This window comes from Somniosus microcephalus, chromosome 11 (assembly GCF_052327205.1).
Source record: "Somniosus microcephalus isolate GS21.2 chromosome 11, FLI_Smic_1.0, whole genome shotgun sequence".
NCBI classification, from domain to species: domain Eukaryota; kingdom Metazoa; phylum Chordata; class Chondrichthyes; order Squaliformes; family Somniosidae; genus Somniosus; species Somniosus microcephalus.
In genome coordinates this window covers 107,612,711-107,625,542 of record NC_140997.1, presented here as the reverse complement: position 1 = coordinate 107,625,542, position 12,832 = coordinate 107,612,711, and the positions used below count along the sequence as shown (strand labels likewise).

General features: G+C 40.4%; 1 protein-coding gene across 1 annotated transcript in view; it reads right to left on the bottom strand.

Moving 5' to 3' along the window:
* The window catches only part of LOC147110818 (FYVE, RhoGEF and PH domain-containing protein 5-like), a 1,561,072-nt gene that overhangs the window by 1,140,012 nt on the left and 408,228 nt on the right, over positions 1–12,832 (bottom strand). Inside the window, exon 3 of the mRNA XM_085999968.1 lies at positions 4,184–4,298. Coding sequence (XP_085856094.1) covers positions 4,184–4,298 — 115 coding nt within the window. The remainder of the gene's footprint in view (positions 1–4,183; positions 4,299–12,832) is intronic.

Here is a 12,832-nt window from a genome sequence, read left to right as displayed (position 1 = left end):
CCCCAAAACTGGAATCATTCCATTCCTCAAAACTGGGAACTTTCCATTCCCCAAAACTGGAACCATTCCATTCCACAAAACTGTAACGATGCCATTCCCCAAAACTGGAACCATTCCATTCCCCAAAACTGGAATCATTCCATTCCCCCAAATTCAAACCATTCCATTTCGTTCCTCAAATCTGTAACCATTCCATTCCACCATCTGTAACCATTCCACTTCGTTCCCAAAAACTGTAACCATTGCATTCACCAAAACTGTAACCATTCCATTCCCCAAAACTGGAACCATTCCATTCCCCAAATCTGGAATCATTACATTCCCCAAAATTGTAACCGTTCCATTCCTCAAAACTGTAAACATTCCATTCCCCAAAACAGGAACTGATCCATTTCCCAAAACTGGGACCATTCCATTCCCCAAAACTGGAACCATTCCATTCCCAAAAACTGGAGCCATTCCATTCTCCAATACTGTAAACATTCCATTCCTCAAAACTGTAACCATTCCATTCCTCAAATTGGTAAACATTCCATTCCCCAAAGCTTTTATCATTTCATTCCACAAAACTGGAACCACTCCATTCCATGACCCAAAACTGGAACCATTCCATTCCACAAAACTGTAACCATTCCATTCCTCTAAAATTGGAACCACTCTACTCCCAAAGTCTGTAATCATTCCATTCTCCAAAACTGGAGTTAATCCAATCCCCAAAACGGGAAGCATTCAATTCCCCAAAACTGGAAACATTCCATTCCCCAAAACAGGAGTCATTCCATTCCTCAAAACTGGGAACTTTCCATTCCCCAAAACTGGAACCATTCCATTACATTCCCCAAAACAGTAACCATTCCACTCCCCAAAGCTGTAACCATTCCATTCCCCAAAACTGGAAGCATTCCATTCCGCAAAACTGGAAGCATTCCATTCCCCAAAACTGGAACCATTCCATTCCCCAAAACTGTAACCATTCCATTCCCCACTACTGTAACCATTCCATTCCCCAAAACTGTGACCACTCCACTCCCCAAGACTGTATCCATTCCATTCCCCAAAACTGGAACCATTCCATTCACCAAAACTGGAATCATTCCATTCCTCAAAACTGGGAACTTTCCATTCCCCAAAACTGGAACCATTCCATTCCCCAAAACTGGAAACATTCCATTCCCCAAAACTGGAGTTAATCCAATCCCCAAAACGGGAAGCATTCAATTCCCCAAAACTGGAAACATTCCATTCCCCAAAACAGGAGTCATTCCATTCCTCAAAACTGGGAACTTTCCATTCCCCAAAACTGGAACCATTCCATTAAATTCCCCAAAACAGTAACCATTCCACTCCCCAAAGCTGTAACCATTCCATTCCCCAAAACTGGAAGCATTCCATTCCGCAAAACTGGAAGCATTCCATTCCCCAAAACTGGAACCATTCCATTCCCCAAAACTGTAACCATTCCATTCCCCACTACTGTAACCATTCCATTCCCCAAAACTGTAACCACTCCACTCCCCAAGACTGTATCCATTCCATTCCCCAAAACTGGAACCATTCCATTCCCCAAAACTGGAATCATTCCATTCCTCAAAACTGGGAACTTTCCATTCCCCAAAACTGGAACCATTCCATTCCCCAAAACTGGAAACATTCCATTCCCCAAAACTGTAACCATTCCATTCCTCAAAACTGTAACCGTTCCATTCCTCAAAACTGTAAATGTTCCATTCCCCAAAAAAGGAGCTGATGCATTTCCCAAAACTGAAACCATTCCATTCCCCAAAACTGGAACCATTCCATTCTCCAAAACTGGAGCCATTCCATTGCCCAAAACTGGAACCTTTCCATTCCCTCAACTGTAACCATTCAATTCCCCAAAACTGGAAGCATTCCATTCCCCAATACTGGAAACATTCCATTCCCCAAAACTGTAACCATTCCATTCCTCAAATTGGTAACCATTCCATTCCCCAAAACTGGAAACATTCCATTCCCCAAAATTGTGTCCATTCCATTCTCCAAAACTGTAACCATTCCATTCCACAAAACTGTTACCATTTCATTCCCCAAAGCTGGAACCACTCCCTTTCATTCCACAAAACTGGAACCATTCCATGACCCAAAACGGGAACCATTCCATTCCTCAAAAGTGTAACCATTCCATGACCCAAAACTGGAACCATTCCATTCCACAAAACTGGGACAATTCCGTTCCCCAAAACTGTAACCATTCCATTCCCCAAAACTGAAACCAGTCCATTCCCCAAAAATTGGAATCACTCCACTCTGCAAGAGTGTAACCATTCCATTCCATAAAAGTGTAACAATTCCATTCCCCTAATATTGGCACCACTCTACTCCCCAAGACTGTAACCATTCCATTATCCAAAACTGGAGTCAATCCAATCCCCAAAACGGTAGCCATTTCAATCCCCAAAACTGTAACCATTCCATTCCCCAAAACTGTAACCATTCCACGCCCCAAAACTGGAATCATTCCATTCCTCAAAACTGGGAACTTTCCATTCTCCAAAACTGGAACCATTCCATTCCATTCCCCAAAACTGTAACTGTTCTGGACTTATGGACTTTATGGACATTTTACATGCAGATACCACCCTCTGGTGGTGGTTATTGTGTTAGCAGTGTTTGTATGCAGCAGAGGTCATTTGACCTTTCTACCTTTCTTCCTGTTTGACCCAGGAAGTAGAATTCCAGGAAGAACCTAACTGAGTAATGGAGGATCTTCCATGAGGGATCCTCAATCCAATGTAATCTGATCTCATATGTTAGGCCAGGCGCAATATCTGTGAGTATATTTGTTTGTTAGCATAATAGCAACTTTGTCAGTGTAGTATTTTGACAATACTATGTTTATGAGAAGTATTAGTTGATATTTACAGAAGTACAGTCCAAATGTTAGTCAGTTATACAATTAGTCTATTCTACTGTTGTAAATATGTTTATATCTTATGTAATATCGAATGTATAGTACTCAGTTTATGTACAAAACATTCTTTGTCTTTGTTTACAGTTTCACAAATTTGTTCAAGTAAAGCTTAAAACAGCAAAACGGCTTCACGAGGAATTATTTGAATAAGTGTTTAACTTGCTGGATAACTAGATAGGAGCACATCTAGCGAGGCCAGTACAGTAACCATTCCACTCCCCAAAACAATAACCATTCCACTCCCCAAAACTGTAACCATTCCATTCCCCAAAACTGTAACCATTCCATTCCCCACTACTGTAGCCATTCCATTCCCCAAAAGTGTAACCACTCCACTCCCCAAGACTGTAACCATTCCATTACCCAAAACTGGAAGCATTCCATTCCCCAAAACTGGAACCATTCCATTCCCCAAAACTGGAATCATTCCATTCCTCAAAACTGGGAACTTTCCATTCCCCAAAACTGGAACCATTCCATTCCCCACTACTGTAGCCATTCCATCCCCCAAAACTGTAACCATTCCATTCCCCGAAACTGTAACCATTCCATTCCACAAAACTGTAACCATTCCATTCCCCAAAACTGTAACCATCACACTTCACTCCCCTAATGTCTAGTGCCTTGGCAGCTGAAGGCACAGGCACCAATGGTGGAGCGATTAAAATCAGGGATGCTCAAGAGGCCAGAATTGGAGGAGTGCTGATATCTCAGAAGGTTGTAGGGCTGGAGGAGATTACAGTGAGAGAGAGAGATGCGAGGACATGGAGCGAATGGAAAACAAGGATCGGATTTCTGGCCATCTTTGTGATGGTGCCGTTATGTGGTCAGAAGCTCATCTCGGGGTCCACCATGACACCAAGGTTGCAAGCAGTCGAGTTCAGCCTCAGACAGTTGCCAGGGAGAGGGATGGAGTCGATAGCTAGGGAACAAAGTTTGCAGCGGGGACCAAAGAAATTTCTGCACTTCCAGAATTGGATTTTGGACAAGCAGTCTGACAATTTAGCGACTCACCAAACAAGTAACCATTACACGTCACTCCCCAAAATCAATAACGTATAAATTTCACACCCCGAAAGAGTAATATATTCCCAGGTCCCAGCCAATAATAGGTGATGTACCTGCTGGGGCATTCCAGACAATAATAGGTGATGTACCTTCTAAGCCAGGTCCCAGCCAATGATAGGTGATGTACCTGCTGAGCCAGGTCCCAGCCAATAATCGTTGATGTACCTGTTCAGCCAAGTCCCTGTCGATGTCCTCGGATTCCGAGCTGTTTCCAGTCTCCTCACAGGACACGACCTCCTCTACACTGGGCGGACACACTGTCAGAGTTTCACTGTCAACACTGTAACAACAACAAGCAATGCTTTTAATCTTTACATATTTTGACACAACCTGCACTTCCTCCTGCAGATTGCACATAGAAGATTGGAGCAGGAGTAGGCCATTCGGCCCCTCGAGCCTGTTACGCCATTTAATGAGATCATGGCTGATCATCCAAATTCAGCACCCTGTCACTGCTTTCTCCCCATATCCCTTGATCCCTTTAGCCTTAAGAAATATATCTAACTCCTTCTTGAATATATTTAATGAATTGGCTTCTACTGCCTTCTGTGGTAGAGAATTCCACAGGTTCACCACTCTCTGGGTGAAGAAATTCCTCCTCATCTCAGTCCTAAATGGCTTACCCCTTATCCTTAGACTGTGACCTCTGGTTCTGGACTCCCCTGCCATCAGAATCATCCTTCCTGCATCTAGTCAGTCTAGCCTTTTAGAATTTTATAAGTTTCAATGAGATCCCCTCATATTCTTCTAAAATCTGGTGAATATAAGCCTAATCGACCCAATCTCTCTTCATACGTCATTCCTGCCATCCCAGGCATCAGTCTGGTGAATCTTCGCTGCACTCCCTCCATGGTAAGAACATCCTTCCTCAGATAAGGCAACCAAAACTGCACACAATACTCAAGGTGTGGTCTCACCAAGGCCCTGTACAACTGCAGCAAGACATCCTTGCTTCTGTACTCGAATCCTCTCGCTATGAAGGCCAACATACCATTTGGCTTCTTAACCGCCTGCTGCACCTGCATGCTTACCTTCAGCGACTGGTGCACAAGAATACCCAGGTCTCGTTGCACTTCCCCATTTCCCAATCTATTTCCATTCAGATAATAATCTGTCTTCCTGTTTTTGCCACCAAAGTGGATAACCTCGTCTTTATCCACATTATACTGCATCTGCCATGCATCTGCCCAGTCACCCAACCTGTCCAAATCATATTGGAGTTTCTCTACATCCTCCTCACAGCACACATGCCCACCCAGCTTTGTGTTGTCTGCAAACTTGGAGATATTACATCTAGTTCCCCCGTCTAGATCATTAATATATATTGTGAATAGCTGGGGTCCTAGCACTGATCCCTGCGGTACCCCACTAGTCACTGCCTGCCACTCGGAAAAAGACCCGTTTATTCCAACTCTTTGCTTCCTGTCTGCCAACCAGTTCTCTATCCAAGCCAGTACCTTACCCCCAATCCCATGTGCTTTAACTGTGCACGCTAATCTCTTATGCGGGACCTTATCGAAAGCCTTCTGAAAGTCCAAATACACCACATTCACTGGTTCTCCCTTATCTATTCTACCAGTTACATCCTCAAACAATTCCAGTAGATTAGTCAAGCATGATTTACCTTTTGTAAATCCATGTTGACTTTTTCCGATCCTGTCACCGTTTTCCAAGTGCTCTGCTATTACATCTTTTATAATGGACTCTAGCATTTTCCCCACTACTGATGTCAGGCTTACCAGTCTATAATTCCCCGTTTTCTCTCTACCACCTTTTTTAAATAGTGGCGTTACATTAGCTACCCTCCAATCCATGGGAACTGTTGCAGACTATATAGAATTTTGCAAGATATCCAGCAATGCATCTACTATTTCCAGGGCGACTTCCTTACGTACCCTAGGATGTAGATTATCAGGCCCTGGGGACTTATTGGCCTTCAATCCCATCAATTTCCCTAACACCATCACCCTACAAATACTGATTTCATTCAATTCCTCCCTCTTATTAGACCCTATGTTCCCCGACATCTCTGGGAGGTTATTTGTGTCCTCCTTTGTGAAGACAGAACGAAAGTATGTATTTAATTGGTCTGCCTTTTCTTTGTTCCCCATTATAAATTCCCCTGGTTCTGAATGACGCTCGACTTCACCAATCTTTTTCTCTTCACATATCTATAGAAGCATTTACAGTCAGTTTTTATGTTCCTCGCAAGCTTACTCTCATATTCTATTTACCCTCTCTTAATTAATCCCTTTTCCTCCTTTGCTGAATCCTCAACTGCTCCCAATCCTCAGGTTTGCTGCTTTTTCTGGCCAATTTATATGTCCTCTCCTTGGATCTTATGCTATCCCTAATTTTCCTTGTTAGCCACGGTTGAGTCACCTTTTTTGTTTTGTTTTTATACCAATTAGGGATGAACAAATTCTGTAGTTCATCCATGTGATCTTTAAATGTTTGCCATTGCCTATCCACTGTCAATCCTTTAAGTACTGCTCCCCAATCCATCCTAGCCAACTCGCGCCTCATACCATCATAGTTTTTAATTTAAATTCAGGACCCTAGTCTCTGATTCAACTATTTCACTCTCCATCTTAATGAAGAATGCTACCATATTCTGATCGCTCCTCCCCAAGGGGCCTCGCACACCTAGATTGCTCATTAATCCTTTTTCATTACATATTACCCAGTCTAAAATGGCCTGATCTCTAGTTGGTTCCTCGACATATTGGTCCAGTAAACCATCCTGTATACACTCTAGGAATTCCTCCTCTGCAGTATTGTTACTCATTTGGTTAGTCCAATCTATATGTAGATTAACGTCACCCATGATAACTGCTGTGCCCTTATTGCACACGTCTCTAACTTCCTGTTTAATGCCACCCCAACCTCAGCATCACTGTTTGGGGGTCTGTATACAACTCCCACTAATGTTTTCTGCCCCTTGGTATTTCTCAGCTCTACCCATACAGATTCCACATCATCAGAGCTAATATCCTTCCTTACTATTGTGTTAATCTCCTCTTTAACAAGCAATGCTACACCACCTCCTTTTCCCTTTTGCCTGTCCTTCCTGAATATTGCATACCCCTGGATGTTGAATTCCCAGCCTTGGTCACCCTGGAGCCATGTCTCTGTAACCCCAATTATATCATATCCGTTAACATTGATTTGCACAGCTGATTCATCCACCTTATTATGAATGCTCCTCGCATTAAGACACAAAGCCTTAAGACTTGTTTTATTAACACTCTTAGGCCATTTAGAATTATTATTTACTGTAGCTCTGTTTGATTTACACCTTTGATTCCACTACCTTCCACTTTTGCTTTTCTCCTTCCTCTCTTTTGTTTCAATCCTTGCTTCCATTTCCTCTGTCTCCCTGCACAGGTTCCCAACCCCCTGCCATTTTAGTTAAAACACTCCCCAAGAGCATTAGCAAACACTCCCCCTAGGACATCGATCCTGATCCCGCCCAGGATTGGTCCTGGATTGCTGTTGGAACACAGAGTAAGTCATCCAGCATCTCCAAATTGACAGAGGGATGAGGTGGAGGTGGCGCACGTACAAAAGGGAGACGTGCTAGTTATAAAAAGGAGGAGGAGGCCTGGATAAACAACATGGGGGGGTTGGATATACAAAGTGGGGTGGAGGCTTGGATATACATCCAAACTAGGGTTCATTATCAAATCCAAACTAGAGGTGAATATCAAATGCAAACTACAGATCAATATCAAAACAAAACTAGATATTAAAATCAAATATAAAATTGAGATCAAAATCAAATGTAAACGAGGGATCAATAGTGAATCTAAATTAGCATCAATATCAAATCCAAACTAGGGACCAAAATCAAATCCAAACTAGAGATTAAAATCAAATCCAAACTAGAGAGCAATATCAAATCCAAACTACAGATCAAAATCAAATCCAAACTACATATCAAAATCAAATCAAAACTAGAGATCAATATCAAATCCAAACTACATATCAATATCAAATCCAAACTACAGATCAATATCAAATCCAAACTACATATCAAAATCAAATCCAAACTAGAGATCAATATCAAATCCAAACTACATATCAAAATCAAATCCAAACTAGAAATCAATATCAAATTCAAACTACATATCAAAATCAAATCTAAATTAGAGATCAATATCAAAACTAAAGTAGAGATCAATATGGAATATAAACTAGAGATCAATATCAAATTCAAACTAGAGATCAATATCAAATCTAAACTATAGATCAATATCAAATCCAAACTACAGATCAATATCAAATCTAAACTAGAGATCAGTATCAAATCCAAAATAGAGATCAATACCAAATCCAAACTAGAGATCAACGTAAATTCCAAACTAGAGATCAAGATCTAATCCAAACTAGAGATCAACATCAAATTCAAACTACAGATCAATATCAAATCCAAACTAGTGAACAATATCAAATACAAATTAGAGATCATTATCAAAACTAAAGTAGAGATCAATTTCAAATCCAAAAGAGAGATCAATTTCAAATCCAAAGTAGAGATCAATATCAAATCCAAACCAGAAATCAATACCAAATCCAAACTAGAAATCATTATCAATTCCAAACTAGGAAGCAATGTCAAATCTAAAGTCGAAATTAATTACAAATCCAAACGAGAGATCAATTTCAAATTCAAACTAGAGATCAGTACCATTCACAACTAGGGATCAATATCAAATCCAAACTAGGGATCAATATCAAATACAAAGTAGAGGTCAAATTCAAATCCAAATGAGAGATCAATTTCAAATCCAAACTAGAGATCAACATCAAAGCTGAACTAGAGATCAATATCAAATCCAAACTAGACATCAATGTCAAATCCAAATTAGGGATCAACATCAAATCCACACTAGAGATCAATATCAAATCTAAACTAGAGATCAATATCAAATCCAAACGACAGATCAATAACAAATCTAAACTTGAGATCAATATCAAATCCAAACTACAGGTCAGTATCAATACTAAACTTGAGATCAATAACAAATCCAAACTAAAGATCAATTTAAAATCAAAACAACAGTTCAATACCAATTCCAAACTACAGATCAATATCAAATCCAAACTAGAGATCAATTTCAAATCCAAACTAGGGATCAATATCAAATCCACACTAGAGATCAATATCAAATCTAAACTAGAGATCAATATCAAATCCAAACGACAGATCAATATCAAATCCAAACTTGAGATCAACATAAATTCAAAACTAGAGATCAACATCAAATCCACAGTAGAGATCAACATCAAATAAAAACTATAGATCAATATTAAAACAAAATTAGATAAAATAAAATCCAAACTACAGATCAATATCAAATCTAAATTAGAGATCAATATCAAATCCAAACTAGAGATCAATATCAAATCTAAACTAGAGAGTAATATCAAATCTAAAGTAAAGTAGAGATCAATATCAAACCTAAACTACCAATCAATATCAAATCTAAAGTAGAGATCAATATCAAATCCAAACTAGAGATCAATATCAAATCTAAACTAGAGATCAATATAAAATCTAAACTAGAGATCAATATAAAATCTAAATTACAGATCAATATCAAATTCAAACTAGTGATAATTATCAAATACGAATTAAAGATCAATATCAAATCCAAAATAGAGATCAAAATCAAATTGAAACTACAGATCAAGATCAAATCCAAATTGGGGATCAATATTAAATACAAACGAGAGATCAATATTAATTCCAAACTACAGATCAATATCAAATCCATACTACAGATCAATATCAAATATAAACTAGGGATCAATATCAATACCAAACTAGAGATCAATATCAAATCCAAACTAGAGATCAATATCAAATCTAAATTAGAGATCAATATCAAATCCAAACTGGAGATCAGTATAAAATCTAAACTAGAGATCAATACCAAATACAAATTAAAGATCAATATCAAAACTAAACTAGAGATCAATATCAAATCCAAGCTAGGGATCAATATGAAATCCAAACTAGAGATCAATATCAAATCCAAACTAGAGACCAAGTTCAAATCTAAATTACAGATCAATATCAAATCTAAAGTACAAATCAATATCAAATTCAAACTAGTGATTAATATCAAATCTAAAGTATAGATCAATATCAAATCCAAACTAGAGATCAACGTCAAATAAAAACTACAGATCAAAGTCAAATCTAATCTAGAGATCAAACTCAAATCCAAACTGCAGATCATTATCAAATCTAAACTACAGATCAATAATAAATCAACACTAGAAATCAATATTAAATCCAAACTAGAGATCAATATCTGATCCAAACTAAATACTAATATCAAATCCAAACCAGAGATCAATATCAAAAGCATAATTGGAGATCAATATTAGATCCAAACTAGAGATCCACATCTATATATATATAAAAGAGCTCTTCTGTCTGTCCCGATGTCTGTCTGTTTGTCTGTCTGTCCGTTCTCTATACGTTTGAAAGTTACAGAGCGTACCGACGCGCGCATCGCCTCAAAAGAAAGCTTGCGATTCCGGACCGGTCATAGGTGTATTTACGTTTCGGCCGCACAAAATTCCCGCCCGCGGTATCCGAAAAACATTCAGCCTTCCGCTCATTAGCATCTCATTAGCGACCGTGTGACGTCGAGGTCGACCAATCGGACGGCGGGTTCCTTCCTACAGTTGAGTGTCGACTGACTCGACGATGGACCAATCCTATGCTTCGGTGACCTGACCGGTCGACCAATCGGTGCGTGTGTGGGCAGGCCTTATCCTTCTGAACCGAGGTGAGTGGCCGCCATCTTGATTTTTCACGATTTTTTCCCCACACTTTCAGTGTGTTAGGGAAGTAAGGTAAATATTTGAATGATGTGTTAGGGAATTAATTAACAATTTATTTGAGTTTTATATTGTGTTTAGCAACCCCCCCCCCTCCTCACCCTCGCGCAGGAGGGGACTCGGGGCCTGAAGCTCAAAAAATTTCTCTCTCTCTCTCTCTTTCTTCCCTCTCTCTCTCTCCTTCTTCTCTTCCCTCTCTCTCATTCTCCTCTTCCCTCTCTCCTCTTCCCTCTCTCTCCTTCTCCTCTTCCCTCTCTGTCTCTCTCTACTTCCCCCTCTCAGGTTTCACGGTGTCGCGGGCGGACCGCCCGAAGTTTCCCGCTCGCTAACGGCCGCCAAGCCGCCCTTGCCTGCTCCCCGCGGGCCACCTCGCGCTGCCCACACTGACCGCGCATGCGCCGCCCGCACTCACCGCGCATGCGCCGCCCGCACTGACCGCACATGCGCCGCCCGCCCACCCGCAGCAGCCATCCATCAGCCGTGCGATACGCGGGGGACCTCAGCTCCGGTCCGTCCCGGCCTCAGAACCCGACCACGCCTAAAGCGCTAGGCCCCGCACGGCCGCTATCGCAACGGCACCGGACCTCAGGCGCTAGGCAGGGGGAGGGGCCGGAGAGAGGGACAGAGGGGACCGGGGGAGTGGGGGAGGGGAGGGGAGGGGGTGGGGGGAGGGAGGGAGGGAGGGAGACAGGGGAGGGGAGGGAGGGAGAGGAGAGGAGGGGAGGGAGGGAGACAGGGGAGGGGAGGGAGGGAGATGAGGGGACGGGAGGGAGAGGAGGGGAGGGAGAGAGGGGATGGGAGGGAGGGATAGGACAGGGAGAGGACATGACAGGGAGAGGGGGGGACACACAGGTGCAGGGAGACCAAGTGCCCCAAAATTGCCCTCGCAACGCAGGGCTCCCCAGCTAGTCAACTATAAACTACAGATCAATATCAAATCCAAACTACAGATCAATATGAAATCCAAATTGGAGATCAATATCAAACTGAAGCAGGAGATCAATATCAAATCTAAACTAGAGATCAAAATCAAATCCAATCCAGAGATCAACATCATATCCAAACTAGAGAGCGATATCAAATCCAAACTAGAGACTAAGTTCAAATCTAAAGTACAGATCAATATCAAATCCAAACTACAGACTAATATCAAATCTGAACTAGAAATCGATATCAAACATAAACTGGAGATTAATATGAAATCCAAACTAGAGATCGACATAAATTCCAAACTAGGGATCAATATCAAATCCAAACAACGGATCAATATCAAATCCAAACTAGAGATCAATATCAAATCTAAACTACAGATTAATATCAAAGCTGAACTAGGGATCAGTATCAAATCCAAACTAGAGATCAATATCAAATCCAAATTGGATAACAATATCAAATCTAAACTAGAGATCAACATAAATACCAAACATGGGCTCAATATCAAATCCAAACAACAGATCAATATCAAATCCAAACTAGAGATCAACATAAATACCAAACATGGGATCAATGTCAAATCCAAACAACAGATCAATATCAAAATCCAAACTAGAGATCAACATAAATACCAAACATGGGATCAATATCAAATCCAAACAACAAATCAATCTCAAATCCAAACTAGAGATCAACATAAATACCAAACATGGGATCAATATCAAATCCAAACAACAGATCAATATCAAATCCAAACTAGAGATCAATATCAAATCTAAACTATTGATTAATATCAAATCTAATCTAGAGGTCAAAATCAAATCCAAACTAGGGATCAATATCAAATCTAATCTAGAGATCAAAATCAAATCCAACCTAGAGATCAATATCAATTCTAAACTAGAGATCCATATTCAATCCAATTTAGAGATCAAAATCAAATCTAAATTATAGATCAATATCAAATCTGAAGTACAAATCAACATCAAATCTAAACTAGACATCAATATAAAATCGAAACTA